Below are 15,684 nucleotides of genomic sequence, written 5' to 3' on the forward strand. Positions count from 1 at the left end.
AAGGAGTAACGGGTTTTGCATTTTAAATATTAACCTTGCCCATGAAGCATTCTGTATTGCAAAGGGATCAGGACTGTATGGATTTATTTTAGTGGGGAAGTGCACCACTTGAAATACCATTATCCTCTCCACAATGTTGGGCGGTATTCTCCGCTCCCGGGACTAAGTGCCCACGCAATCGTTAACGCCGTCGCGTTTCACGACGGTGTGAACAGGTCCCGGGCACGAACTATTCTGGCACCCACAGGGGGCAGTTGAGGCAGTTAATTCTTGCGCATGAGCAGTTGGGCCGCGCCATCCTGCGCATGCGCGGGAAACTTCTTGCGTGCGCTGGCCCCTCACCAACATGGCGCCGGTGTTCTGGGGCCGGCCGCGGAAGGAGGTAGGCCGGAGGGGGCATGGGGGGAGGCCGGCTCGCCGATCCCGTTGAAGGAGGCCCCCCCCCCCCCCAATCGTTCCCGCACAGTTCCCGCCGGCAGCGACCAGGGGTGGATGGCGCCAGCGGGAACCTGTCGTGTTGGAGCGGCCGCTCGGCCCATCCGGGCTGCAGATTCGCCGCTCGCCGTTTGCGCTGATTCTCTGAGCGGCCCGGCGCGATTTGTGCACAGCTGGTTTCGTGGGGGGTGGGAGAATCATGTGCGGGGGTTGGGGCGGCATGGCGCGATTCACGCGGCGCCCTGGCGATTCTCCCACCCGGCGTGGGGAGGGGAGAATAGCGCCCGTTATTTTTCATTACGAGGTTTTAGTCCACAGTTATATCAGGTAGTTGTTTTAATTAGCCAGGCTAATTAAGTTGAATTGATGAATCTTAATTAGCCAGGCTAATTAAGTTGAATTGATGAATCTTTCTGTGTTTGTAAAATAGATTGAACTTACCTTACATTAATAATGGCTCTATTTCTCTTCAGTTTATGATAAATGCTGAACCTATGTACATATGCAATCTCAGAATAATTTGTTAGTGGTGATGCAATCCCACTAAATGCACACCGCAGTATTTAGGTCATTATTTCAACATTTTCTTGCTGTTAACCTACTTGTAATAAAGTTATGTCTATTTTTAAGAAACAATAGCTCCCCCGAACGAAAGGTAAATTTTAGGAATCTTCCCTCATTTATCACCGAAGATAACATTTGGCACAATTTAAGATGGACTCTTGAGTTTTGGGAGGATGTTGGATGCTGTTGAGATAGCACTCATGCAAAGTGGAATTTTATTGCAATGACACCATCACCATTTAATTTAGATGGCCAAATGTCAAAAGTTTGTAAAATTAATTAAGGCTTAAGAACTAAAGCATGAAATGCGAAAGACCATTAAGCCTATTACGTTGCATAAAACTCTTGATTACTGCCCCACAAGATATCCCAGCCTATTTAAGTTTGTGCAGCAGCACCGCCTGCCCTACAAAAACAAATTCTAGAGAAGCAATCTCACCTTTGTTTCTACGTTTTAAACCTAGACCTGTTGCTATGGCATTATCGATTCTCGTACCTGCTGAGGTTATACCTTGTTCTGCACTTGCAATGTGACCAGTACTTGCGTGTATATGAGGGCATGTTTACATCTGATCTCCCTCCTGATTTCTGCTCTACCCAATCTGCTTCACTGAAAACTATCTGGTCTCATCTGTTGCTAATTTTGTCAAAAGAGACTGTCCCCCAGAAACAAAATAAATATTTTGGGCCTAAACTTCCTCCAGCTTTATTTATTAATTAATACAGTCGGGTAGTGGTTAAATATGTCCTGATTATAGACGGTGCTTGCTATAAATTCTGGAACTACACAGTAGGCCCACCATATATTTTCTCGTTACAGGTGCTGTCTATGTTCAGCATTTGTATTCTACATAGTTGTTTGTTCTTACCTTTCTTAAATTAAATTATGACAAATGGTGAATTAATTTTTATTCATGATTCTCACAGCGTACTTAGCATCTCCACTAAACAATGGTGCTTTCCAACAAGCCACCTTTCTCTAAGTCCTTTACTGAAGTGTCAGACTGGATGATATGTTCAAGCCTCTGGAGCGGGACTTCAACCTTCAATTTTCTGACTTGGATTGGAAGTGCTCCTAACTAAGCCATGACTCTCACTAGACAAGAGCAAATCAGTTTTCGAAGGATTGAAAAAAATCTCTTCAAGGAAATCAAAAGATAGTGATTTCAGCAGTGCACTAGAATAATTGAAAGTTTATGTGCTGTCTGTGTAATCTGGAAGGAAGGTGACAAATGTAGGGTAAAATCATCAATAAAAGTAGATAGGTTTGAACGATGAGGGGCAGAGATTATTGAATAAAGAGAATAGATTGGGAGAGTGGAAAAACACTGAAGGAATCCCCGAATCCCATGCTCCTCTGGATCATGGCAAATGATCCATCAGCTAGAGCAACTTGAAGGGGAACTGAATTTTGATAAACAGGTTTAGTATGAGACGATTTGATTTGCCCTCGACCAAATTGGGGTGTTGTTGAATCTATAGTTCCATAATTAAATTATAGATGATTTGCAGGGATTATATTCGAGTGGTTCAGCAACCGGAATCAAAGTATGAAACATATCCGGAACCTTCAGATTTAATAACCGGCCTACTAGAGCACCTGTAAATAAAAACCAATAATTTTATAAATTCTTAATAGAACATAGAACAGTACAGTACAGCACAGTACAGGCCCTTTGACCCACGGTGTTGTGCTGACCATTTATCCTCATCTAAGATCTTGTTGGAGAAAGCAGCACTGAGCTATGACTTCTGCAATGCTGGAGCACAGACTGGGAAAATGAAATATATGGAAACATATTTTCAAAATCAGTAGCATTTGAACTATGTAAATATTATTGACAAACATTTGAAGAAATATTTTGATATAAATTCAAATAACATTTGATTGAATGTGAATTTGAGAGAAAATTCTGATATTTTTAAGGAAGTAATGAAACTTGAGTCAGATAATTTGGTGAAGTTGCATATGCACCAGTCAGAAACCTTGCCTTGAGGGCGGAGCAGTGGTTAGCACTGTGGTCTCACGGTGCCAAGGACCCAGCTTCGATCCTGGCCCTGGGTCACTGTCCGTGTGGTGTTTGCATATTCTCCCTGTGTCTGTGTGGGTCTCTCATCCACAACCCAAAAAGATGTGCAGGATAGGTGGATTGGTCACACTAAATTTCCCCTTAATTGTAAAAAAAAACCTTGCCTCAGTGCATTCCCCTTCCCCTCCCATAAAATCAAGTTTGCGCATGAGGAAACCACATATCTTCCTTCAAATGTAACCAATTTGGCATTTACACTCTAGTTGTAAATTAATAATGTAGCAATCTTAGAACCATTAATGGTATTGTTATCCTATTATTTTTAACCAAAGTTCACAATTAATAGATTTATGATTTACAGCATTTTGTTTACATCAAGAGGGGAAAGTTTGTAAATGTCTGATGCAATGCTATGCTTAGAGAGGAACATGAATGATAACACCCATTCAGAATTATTTATTTTTCACCATATCAGGCAAAAATTTAAAGAGACAGAAATCACATTGTGCTCCATAACATGCCCGGCTGGACAGATGATGCCATGTAAAGTACTTCATGTTTGAGTGTTGACCTGAAACCAATAGACTCTGCACTTACTTTCATTTAATTTTTCAAAAAGAATATTTGAAAAAGAGTTTGGAGGAATATATGGCACAATTTCCGAAGGTCAGGATTATGCGGACCAAAAAGCGAGAAGGTTTAATTCGAACGCGACTACTCGGGGCTTCGATGGCTAAAGCAGAGGTCATAACTTTCTTGGATTCTCACTGTGAAGCAAATGTGAATTGGCTGCCCCCACTACTTGGTAAGAAGCAAAATCAGAAGTAGACAATGCATGGAAATTTGGGATTTTAATAAAATGCTTTTTAAAAAGATATTTCATGAACGGCAGCTCAGATTTGTTCTCTAGTTTTGACATCCTTGGAGAAATTTTTTTAAAATCATTTTATTAACCAAGAACTGTGAATAGTAAATTATTAGATGTTATATAACAGAATCCCGAAGGATTTCATATAACCATTATGATTTCTTTATTTGGGTCAAATTGGTTTTTAAAAAATTTAATAAGACATGTAATTTTCTCTCAAATTAGGCAACATCCAAAACGGATACCTTGGCCGTAACACTTTGTTACAGATTACGTTTGTGAATATTGATAATGAAGTCATCCTGATGGAATCTGTAATTTGTTCATTGTGGGACATGATCAGAAAAGCACGTTTTTTTAAAAATGTGATGTGGAAGGGGAACTGAATAAGTATGCAGTGAAATTAAAAGGAAAGCTGGAAGGGTGGAAATGAATTGGAGAAAGTGCACAAGGGGAAAATCTAGACTCTAGTTACGCTTCCAAATTGCAGGCACCTTTTAATTTAATTTAGAATTTCTACATCCAATTTCTCAATGGCCCTCCGCTAGAGAGGAGAAAGGTCATTTTGTGTGGTCTCTCCGTAAATGTTATATGCTGATCCCCATTGTAAGAGTTTGTGAGAGTACACGTGCACGAAGATTTGAGTTTGTTGAAATGAGCTACATGGTTGAATAGGTCACAAACTGCCCTTGCCTACACAAAAGAATGTCCTTGCTCTCTTGAATTTACTGACTTTTCCTCATCATCTTTAGATTGTAATTTGTTTTTTATTGAAATGGTGCTATTATGTAATTCCTAAGACTACATTTTTCATTTGATTGCCTGTTCTCTTAATTTTTCAGATAGAATTGCTCAGAACCGCAAAACAATTGTGTGTCCTATGATCGATGTTATTGATCATGATCATTTTGGCTATGAGACTCAGGCTGGTGATGCCATGCGAGGAGCATTTGACTGGGAAATGTATTATAAACGCATTCCAATTCCAGTAGAGCTACGCAAACCTGATCCAAGTGACCCTTTTGAGTAAGTTTTAGTAATTTGAAACATTAGTGATCAACAAGGATAGGACTGTTACACGAGTTAAGTAAACACAGATGTTTTGCTATACTTTGCCCTAGTTAGTTCACCTGCTTTTTAAAACTAGAGTTACTTTACTTACCATATTACCTTCATTGATTGAACAGCAAAGTGTCATCTTAGTGCAGTCTGTTTTAAACCAATTGTTGCAAAATGCAAACAGTTGCCATATTCTTTTGTATAACAATGCTTGCTTGCCTCTGCACTGAGTGCAGCTGGAGTTTGGTGAAACAGGGATCTCAAGGAATAAGTTTTAAGGAATAATTTAATTTAAGGTCTAATTTCAATCTAAAGTGTAGTTCCTTAATTTAGCAATTAGCTAAAAGTTGCTCTTTTTACTGGATGAAGTTTAGTTACAGCTTTAAATAAGAGTTTACAGGCTCTTAGCTGAAGCTAGTTAAACATAGAACTGGTTTAATCCAGTCTCCGAAGCTTTGAATTAGTTGCCATAAAGGAGGAGAGCTCCTTCACTGCTGCCTTGTCTGCACTGAATGTTGTCATGTTGCATCAGAGTGCAGCTTGAATTTGGTGAAACAGGGAGTTGGGTGAAAGAAGGAGGAGTGGAGACGGCCAGACCTGCGAGAGGCACTGCAACTCACGCAGTGGACTGAGTTTGAAAAACAATCCAGGAATGACATCACTGGAGAACAGTAAATTCGTTGGCTGGCAAGTAACTGCTCATCTGCATTACCTATTTGAGGTGGTTTCAGATTAAAGGTAAAAAGAGAACTACTTTACAGATTAGAAAAACTAAAAACCAGTTGGAATTTAAAAAAAAACTAATTTAAAATTTATAATTAAAATACAGATGCAGGGCCAAGAGATGTGTTGGCCCTGCATGTTGTGGGAACTGGTGGACCCCATTGTGGTTATTAGTGAACACATCTATAACAAGGGCTGTTGCACAAAGAACTGTAGCTCAGAGTTGATGAATTTGAGTCTGAACTTCAGATGCTGTGACACATCAGGGAGGGGGGGAGTTATCTGGATGCTGTGTTTCAGGAGACCATCATGCCCCTTAGACTACCTTGAATTTGGCCAGTGGTCAGGAACAGGAGGGTGTGACTATTAGTGAGGCAGGTCGAGGGACCAAGAGGTAGGGTTGCAGGAGCTTCAGCCTTTGTCCTTGTTCATCAGGCCCAAGATTCTTGCTCCCTGTGTGGACGAGTGTAGCGACTGTCGGGAAGATGAGCAAACTGACCACAGCCGTTTAAATTTGTCCTATTATCAAATTTCCCGACTCTTGTCTGATTCCTTGGTGCAATACGACGTTCATATGTTCTGTCCCTTTTAAATGGGGGAGAGAGAAGAAAAATGTAGATGTAATAAGGGATAATATAGTTAGGGGCATAGACACTGTTCTCTGTGACCAGGATCGAAAGGTCGGGTTTCCTACCTGGTGCCAGGGTTCAGGATACCTCACCTGGGCTGCAGAGGAACTTGGAGAGGTAGGGGAAAGATCCAGTTGCCGTGTTCTACATAGGTACCAATGACCTAGGTAGGACAAGGTAAGAGGTTCTGCTGAGGGAATATGAGAAGCTAGGGGCTAAATTAAAAAGCAGAACCCAAAAGGCAATAATCTCTGGATTACTAACTGAGCGACAGGCTAATTGACACAGGGTCAATAAGATTAAAGAGGTAAATGCATGGCTCAAATGTTAGTGTGGGAGAAATGTTCATGAGACATTGGCACTAGACTGGAGAGGGTGGGGACTCCTGCGATGGAACAGGCTCCACCTGAATCATGCTGGGACCAGAGTCCTGGCAAATCACATAACTAGGTCGGCAGATAGGGCTTTAAACTAAATAGTGCGGCATGGGGCAGAGTGTTCAGTTGCATGGAAAATTAGAAAATCAAAGTTAATAGAGGAGGTAGAAGTGTAGGTTAATTTAATACCAGAAAATGAAAGGAAGGGACAGAACGTATGAACGTCATATTGCACCAAGGAATCAGACATGAGTTGGGAAATTTGATAATAGGACAAACTTAAAAGGCTTTGTGTCTGAATGCACAAAACATTTGGAACAAAATTAATGAGTCAACCGCCAATAGAGACAAAGGGGTATGATTTGGTGGTGATTACTGGAGTCATGGTTACATGGAGACTAGGTCTGGAAATTGAATATCAAAGGATACTCAGTATTTCGGAAGGATAGACAGAAAGGAGAAGGAGGTGGTGTAGCTTTGCTGGTAAAGGAAGGGATCAGTGCTGTAGTCAGAAATTATATTAGCACTGGAGATCATGACGTGGCATCAGTCTAAGTAAAAATAAGAAATAGCAAAGGAAAGAAGTCCCTGGTGGGCGTAACCTATAGGTCCCCAAACAGTGGTCCTGCATTGGGGCATAGTCTTAACTAGGAAATATTGGATGCTGGTAAGAAAGGTATGAATAATTGCTTTTAAAGATTTTTTTTTACTCTTAAGAGTACCAAATTATATATTTTTTTCAATTAAGGGGCAATTTAGCATGACAAATCCTCCTAACGTGCACATCTTTGGGTGGTGGGGGTGAAACCTCCGCAGCCATGGGGAGAATATGCTAACACCACACATATGGTGACCCGGGGCTGAGATCAAACCCGTGTCCTCGGCACCGTAGGCAGTAGTGCTAACCACTGCGCCACCGTATCATGGATAATTTTAATATGCACATAGACTGGATTAATCAAATTGACAAGGATAGCCTTGAGGGAGAATTCATTGAACGTATTAGAGATTGTTTCTTGGAACAATATGCTGTGGAATCAACCACAGACCAGGCTATTCTAGATTTCGTATTGTGTAATGAGGCGGGATTAATTAATGATCTCGTAGTTAAGGATCCTCTATGGCAGGGTTTTCCAAACTCAGGGGCACGACCCGGTGAGTTGCAGCAGGGTGTTGGGAGGGTCACTGAGTGATCGGTCATGGCGTTCCTATTGTTGGAAGAAGACCCCATCGGCGGTAATTGGCTTTTAGGAATGTCAGTTGCAGGCAATCCCAGATTGATTGCGGGGTTTGAGGGTGCGGGGCGAGGCTGTGCTGTGTGCTGGTCACCGCGTTGGGGTGGGACTGGGTCTGATTGGCATTCACGTGGGCGCGCGATGCTAACAGTGGTGGCCATCATGGAGCTCTGCTCCAGTGCTCATCCTCTGCGCGCTACTCAGCTCATCCCCCACCACCAATCGGCAGTATGCAACCTGCGGCTCCGTGGCCAAGCTGTTCAACAGCCAACAGAACTGCCGCGATGTGAAATACTGGTTGGAAAGTGGTCAGCAGTCTGTGACTGGATGCAGCTACTTTCACAGTGAGAGGGAAGCCAGGCCATGTTTGTCGGCGTGGAATACTGATAAAACGAGGCAAGTAAAGAGGACTGACAGATGTAAACACTGGAATGAGGTCCCAGGTTCGATCCCGGCTCTGGGTCACTGTCCGTGTGGAGTTTGCACATTCTCCCCGTGTTTGCGTGGGTCTCGCCCCCACAACCCAAAAATGTGCAGAGTAGGTGGATTGGCCACGCTAAATTGCCCCTTAATTGGAAAAAATAATTGGGTAATCTAAATTTAAAAAAAAAACACTGGAAGAAACCTACAGTCATAACGTTGTGTCGCCACTCTCTGGAAACCAGGAAGTAAGTGCTTTTGGTGAGAATGGAGAAGGAGATGACTTGAATGTTGGGATAGCGCAATGCAGTGGAACCACAAAGAAATATTGTGACATTGTATGTGGTGACAAGTTACTTCATCTCTTCTAAAGTCATTGTTTGTAAAGTCAAAATAAGATTGTACTTTTTTCTATACTTGTTTACATTTCTAAGACATGGGAATATACTTAAAACAAAGTTTGTGTGTAAATGTAAGGATGCACATGCTCAACTGAAATTGCTTTAATTTTCAGTAGTAAAAAGTCTTAAACTTGGAAAAATCAGGTATTGGAAATAAAGTTTCAAAGAAAAATAAAGAATGCAGGCCACGACAAGCCTTTAAATATGAACAATGGAGTCTTTCTGCCAGAGGCAGGGGCAGAGAGAAGGTCACGCACCCAGCATGTACACTGACACCATGCGCCCTGTAATTCCGTGTTTTGGACGCGGAATCATGGAGGAGAAATTCCTCCATTTTGTAGCTGCCAGCAAGCAACAGGACTGTGTGAAGATATGAAGTAGGATTATTCTGTAATAAGGAAGAGACGACCAGCGACACAAACAGGCCAGGATCTCACGACTGAATCTGCTGGAGAGAGCTTCGCAGGAGAGTCCATGTCAGGGCAAAGCAGTGCTGGTGTGAGCTGATCCAGAGCACCATGGCTTCTGGTGAACAAACAATCAAGAAGAAACTGAAATCCAAACAAAGTAGTATAAAGATGATTTCTTTAAGTATTTCTTTAATTGTGCCAACGCAAATGAGGATGCAAAGCCCATGTGTGTTATATTGAGGGAAGTACTGGCAATTAGAACAAAGCACAATACAGCACAGGAACAGGCCCTTCAGCCCTCCAAGCCTGTACTGGTCATGATACCAACCTTGGTCAAAACCCTCAGCACTTCCTTGTGCTGTATCCATCTATATCCATCCTATCCATGTATTTGTCAAGATGCCTTTTGAACACCGTTGATGTATCTGCTTCCACAACCTTCCCTGGCAATGCATTTCAGGCACTCGCCACTCTGCGTTTTAAAAAAAAAACCTGCCTCACACATCTCCTCTAAACTTGCCCCACAGACCTTAAACCTATGCCCCCTGGTGACTGATCCCTCTACCCTTGGAAAGAGCGCCTGCCCATCCACTCTATCCGTGTCCCTCGTAATCTTGTAGACCTCTATCAGGTCACCCCATAACTTCCGTCTTTGTAATGAAAACAGCCCAAGTCTATTAAGCCTCTCTGCATAGCTAACACCCTCCAGACCAGGCAACATCCTCTCCACATTCTCCATAGCCTCCACATACTTCTGGTAGTGTGGCGACCAGAATTTTGCGCAATATTCCAAGTGTGGCTGTACCAAAGTTCTATACAAATGCAGCATGACTTGCCAGTTTTTAATACTCTATGCCCCGTCCAATGAAGGCAAGCATTCCGTATGCTTTCTTGACTACTGTGTCCACTTGTGTTGCCACTTTCAAAGATATGTGGACCTGCATACCCTCTGACTTTCAATATTCCTAAGAGTTTTGCCATTTACGATATATTTCCCCCTTATGTTCGAGCTACCAAAATGCATTACCTCACATTTGTCTGGATTAAACTCCATTTCTCTGCCCAGGCCACCAACCATCAATGTCCTGCTGTATCCTCTGACAATCCTCAACACTATCTGCCACTCCACCAACCTAGGTGTCATCCGCGAACATACTAATCGGACCAGCTATATTTTTGTCCAAATCGTTTATGTATACTGCAAACAAGAGGCCCCAGCACAAATCCCTGTGAAACACCAGTAGTCGCAACCTTTCATTCAGAAAGTATAAAAGCCTCAAATCTTCAAACACGTTCGAAGACTAAGCATGGCGAGTTCGAGGAAAACCTTTGGATTTTTTTCAAAGGATGCAGCAAGAATGTAAATAATCAGCTGAAGTCCTTAGCGGAAAAGTAACATTGAATGACAAAACAAATGAGATTGTGAGGACGAAGCAGGGACAGTTGATGAGCAGTGGCAGTTGCTTTAGGAGATATTCAATTCCTCCCAGCTAAAATATATTACGAAGAGGAAGAAAGATTGTAAGAGGAATAAAAAGCAATCCATGTTTCAGCAAGGAAGTTAAAGTTAACATAAAGACAAAAACTAAGGCCTACCATATTGCAAAGGTCAGTGGTAGGCTTGGAAGATTGGGAATCTTTAGATCAACAAATGGTGACTAAAGTAATAAAAAGCTCAACCGTAAATTCTGAAAGAAGACTTGTGCAAAATATTTTTAAAAGGATAGCTTCTATCTATTAAAAAAAAGCTTCTAGAAGTATATAAAAGGGAAGAGAGTACCCCTTGGAGGATGAGACTGGGGAGTTAATAGTGAGGAATACAGAAATGGTGGCGATATTAAATCAATATTTTGCCTCAGTTTTGAAGGTGGAGGACATTAGTACCATTCCAATACTAACAGGTGATGCAGAGATAGTAAAAAGGGAGGAACGTAGAATACTCATCATCAGCAGCGAAAAAGTACGAAACAAACTATTGGGCAGCACGGTAGCATTGTGGATAGCACAATCGCTTCAAAGCTCCAGGGTCCCAGGTTCAATTACGGCTTGGGTCACTGTCTGTGCGGAGTCTGCACATCCTCCCCGTGTGTGCGTGGGTTTCCTCCGGGTGTTCCAGCTTCTCCCACAGTCCAAAGATGTGCAGGTTAGGTGGATTGGCCATGATAAATTGCCCTTCGTGTCCAAAATTGCCCTTAGTGTTAGGTGGGGTTACTGGGTTATGGGGATAGGGTGGAGGTGTTGACCTTGGGTAGGGTGCTCTTTCCAAGAGCCGGTGCAGACTCGATGGGCTGAATGGCCTCCTTCTGCACTGTAAATTCTATGATTGAAGGCAGACAAGTACCCAGGGCCTGGTGACCTACATCCTAGGGTCTTAAAGGGAGTGGCAGCAGAGATAGTGGATCGATTGGTTAGAAAATTCAAATTTCCCTGCATGGGAGAAAGGTTCCAGTGGATTGGAAGAACGCTAATTGTTGCTATATTTATCTGGTTATAAACATGGCAGTCAATATGGTCGCCTTCCTTAATCCTAATTATGTTTACACTTCGAGTCGCCAGGTATCTTTTCATACCGCCACAAGGTTCAAACCCGAATACTGATCAAAGAGCCAGTACACCAGTTAGTTCAATGTCAATACTATTTATTTACACACACAGTAATAGCTATTCATGCACAAAATACTACAAAGTAAACTATCTCTAACGCTAACGCCTATACTTAACTTCGGGTGCCCACTCAGTCAGAGGAACAATGGCCGGTGTTCGGATCTGAGGTTGTTGGGTTCGAAGAGGTACAGGAGAACAGCTAAGGTCGTCCATCTTTTTTTTTTAAAATAATTTTTATTGAATTTTTCAAAATACAAACATTTTAACCCCCCCTACATTCACATTTAAATTATAACAAAACAAAGTCAAACCCCCCTACTTAACCCCCCCCCTACCCGCGCGTTTCCCCCCCCCCCCCCCCCCCCCCCCCCCCCCCCCCGCCGGCGAACCGACAGTCAGACCAACTTATCATTTCTAGCAGCGTCCTCGGGCAGGCCTTGCCCGTGCCACCACCGCTACCGTACTTCCTTCGTCTTTGTCCCCCCTCCCTCCCGCCCTCCCCTCCCCTCCCGGGTTGCTGCTGTCACGGCCTCAGTTTCTATCTCTGATCCAAGAGGTCGAGGAAGGGTTGCCATCGCCTGGAAAACCCCTGCACCGACCCTCTCAGGGCGAATTTGATCCTTTCCAATTGGATGAAGTTTGCCATGTCGTTTAACCAGGTGTTAACACTCGGAGGCCTTTCGTCCCTCCACTGAATCAGGATCCTCCTCCGAGCCACCAAGGACGCAAAGGCTAATATTCCAGCCTCCCTCGCCTCCTGTACCCCCGGTTCCACCCCAACCCCGAAGATCGCAAGTCCCCATCCTGGCTTGACCCTGGACCCCACCACTCTCGACACCGTCCCTGCCACCCCCTTCCAGAACTCCTCCAGTGCCGGACATGCCCAAAACATATGTGCATGATTCGCAGGGCTTCCCGAACATCTAATACACCTGTCTTCACCCCCGAAAAACCGACTCATCCTTGTCCCCGTCATGTGGGCTCTATGCAGTACCTTAAATTGAATGAGACTTAGTCTCGCACATGACGACGACGAGTTGACCCTCTCCAGGGCGTCTGCCCATGTCCCGTCCTCTATCTGTTCCCCCAGCTCTAACTCCCACTTATCTTTCAGCTCCTCTACTGGTACCTCCTCCACCTCCTGCATAATCTTATAGATGTCCGAGATCTTCCCCTCCCCGACCCAGACCCCTGATAGCACCCTATCACTCACCCCCCTGTCGGGGAGCGCAGGGAACCCCGCTACCTGTCGTCTGGCAAATGCCTTCACTTGGAGGTACCTGAACGTGTTCCCCGGGGGGAGCCCAAATTTCTCCTCCAGCTCTCCCAGGCTCGCAAACCTCCCCTCTATAAACAAGTCCCTCAGTTGTCTAATACCCGCCCTCTGCCAGCTCTGGAATCCCCCTCCTGTGTTTCCCGGCGCAAATCTGTGGTTCCCTCTTAGTGGTGCCCCTATCAGACCTCCCACTTCCCCCCTGTGTCGCCTCCACTGCCCCCAGATCTTGAGGGTGGCCGCCACCACCGGGCTCGTGGTATACCTCGTGGGAGGGAGCGGCCATGGTGCCGTTACCAGTGCCCCTAAGCTTATGTTGCCGCAGGACGCCCTCTCCATGCGCTTCCAGGCTGCCCCCTCCCCTTCCATCATCCACTTTCGTACCATCGATGTATTTGCCGCCCAGTAATATCCTGAAAGGTTGGGTAACGCCAGCCCTCCACTATCCCTACTCCGCTCCAAAAAGACCCTTCTAACTCTCGGGGTGCCATGTGCCCACACATACCCCATGATACTACTCGTTACCTTCTTGAAAAAGGCCCTGGGGAGGAAGATGGGCAGACACTGGAACAAAAACAAGAACCTCGGGAGGACCGTCATTTTAACTGACTGCACCCTCCCTGCCAGCGACAGCGGCACCATGTCCCACCTCTTAAACTCCTCCTCCATCTGTTCCACCAGTCTGGAAAAGTTCAACTTGTGGAGGGTCCCCCAGTTCTTTGCCACCTGCACCCCCAAATACCTAAAACTTTTAACTGCTCTTTTGAAGGGGAGCCTCCCAATTCCCTCCCCTTGGTCTCCCGGGTGTATTACAAAGACCTCACTTTTCCCCAGATTTAACTTATATCCCGAAAAGTCCCCGAACTCCGCTAGTACCCCCATTACCTCCGGCATTCCCCCCTCCGGGTCTGCCACATACAACAACAAATCATCCGCATAGAGCGAGACCCGATGTTCCTCCCCTCCCCTTGTCAGTCCTCTCCACCCCCCTGAACCCCTCAGTGCCATCGCCAACGGCTCAATCGCTAATGCAAAGAGTAAGGGAGATAGGGGACATCCCTGCCTAGTACCTCGGTGGAGACCAAAATATTCTGACCTCCTCCCGTTTGTTACCACACTTGCCATCGGAGCTGAATAGAGCAGTTTTACCCACTTGATAAATCCCTCCCCAAACCCAAACCTTTCCAACGTCTCCCACAAGTATTCCCACTCCACCCTGTCAAATGCCTTCTCCGCGTCCAGCGCTACCACTATCTCCGCCTCCCCTTCCACTGCTGGCATCATAATCACATTTAACAATCTCCGGACATTTGTGTTAAGTTGGCGTCCCTTCACGAACCCCGTCTGGTCTTCATGGACTACCCCTGGCACACAGTCCTCTATCCTGGTTGCCAGGACCTTTGCTAACAGCTTGGCGTCAACATTCAGGAGGGAGATGGGCCTGTAGGACCCGCACTGGACCGGGTCCTTGTCCCGCTTCAAAATCAAGGAGATCAGGGCCTGCGACATTGTTGGGGGCAGTACCCCCCCCTCGCGCGCCTCATTGAAGGCTCGCACCAGCACTGGACCCACCAAGTCCACAAATTTCCTGTAAAACTCCACCGGGAACCCATCCGGCCCCGGCGCCTTCCCCGCCTGCATCTGGCCTATCCCTTTAATTAGCTCCTGCAGCTCTATCGGCGCCCCCAACCCTTCCACCAGCTCCTCCTGTACCTTTTGGGAACCCCAATTTGTCGAGAAAGTTCTTCATTCCCCCTCTCCTCTTCGGCGGTTCAGACCTATACAATTCCCTATAGAAGTCCCTAAAGACCCTATTCACCTCTTGCCCCTTCTGCACTACGTCCCCACCCCTCTCTCTCACTCCCCCAATCTCTCTGGCTGCATCTCGCTTACGAAGCTGGTGTGCCAGCATCCTGCTCGCCTTTTCCCCGTACTCATACGCCGCACCCTGCGCCCTTCTCCACTGCATTTCCGCCTTCCTAGTGGTCAGTAGGTCGAACCTGGCCTGCAAGCTACGCCGCTCCCTTAATAGCCCCTCCTCTGGCGCCGCCGCATATTTCCTATCTACTTCTAGGAGCTCCCCCACCAGCCTCTCCCTTTCCTGCCTCTCCTTCCTCTCTCTGTGTGCCCTTATGGAGATCAGCTCTCCTCTAATCACTGCTTTCAAGGCCTCCCAGACCGTCCCCACCTGCACCTCACCTGTGTCATTCGTACCCAGATAGTTCTCAATGCCCGTTCTCACCCTTCTGCACACCTCTTCGTCCGCCAACAGCCCTACATCCAGGCGCCACAACGGGCGTTGGTCCCGCGCCTCCCCCATGTCCACATCCACCCAATGTGGTGCATGGTCCGATATCGCAATGGCCGAGTACTCCGTGTCCTGCACTCTCGGTATCAGCCCCCTGTTCAATACGAAAAAATCGATCCTAGAGTACACTGTGGACGTGGGAGAAAAAAGAATACTCCCTCGCCCTAGGCCTACCAAATCTCCATGGGTCTACCCCTCCCATCTGCTCCATGAACCCCCTTAACACCTCTGCCGCTGCCGGCCTCCTATTCGTCCTGGAACTCGATCTATCCAGCCCAGGGTCTAACACCGTATTAAAGTCCCCTCCCATGATCAGGCCCCCTGCCTCCAGTCCCGGGATCAGGCCCA

General features: G+C 45.6%; 1 protein-coding gene across 1 annotated transcript in view; it reads left to right on the forward strand.

Moving 5' to 3' along the window:
- Positions 1-15,684, forward strand: part of LOC119965283 (polypeptide N-acetylgalactosaminyltransferase 10-like) — a 136,866-nt gene that overhangs the window by 83,464 nt on the left and 37,718 nt on the right. The window contains exons 5-6 of the mRNA XM_038795806.1: positions 3,649-3,834; positions 4,740-4,923. Of these exons, the coding sequence (XP_038651734.1) occupies positions 3,649-3,834; positions 4,740-4,923 (370 nt within the window). The remainder of the gene's footprint in view (positions 1-3,648; positions 3,835-4,739; positions 4,924-15,684) is intronic.

The sequence above is a fragment of the Scyliorhinus canicula genome, chromosome 4 (assembly GCF_902713615.1).
Source record: "Scyliorhinus canicula chromosome 4, sScyCan1.1, whole genome shotgun sequence".
NCBI lineage: Eukaryota > Metazoa > Chordata > Chondrichthyes > Carcharhiniformes > Scyliorhinidae > Scyliorhinus > Scyliorhinus canicula.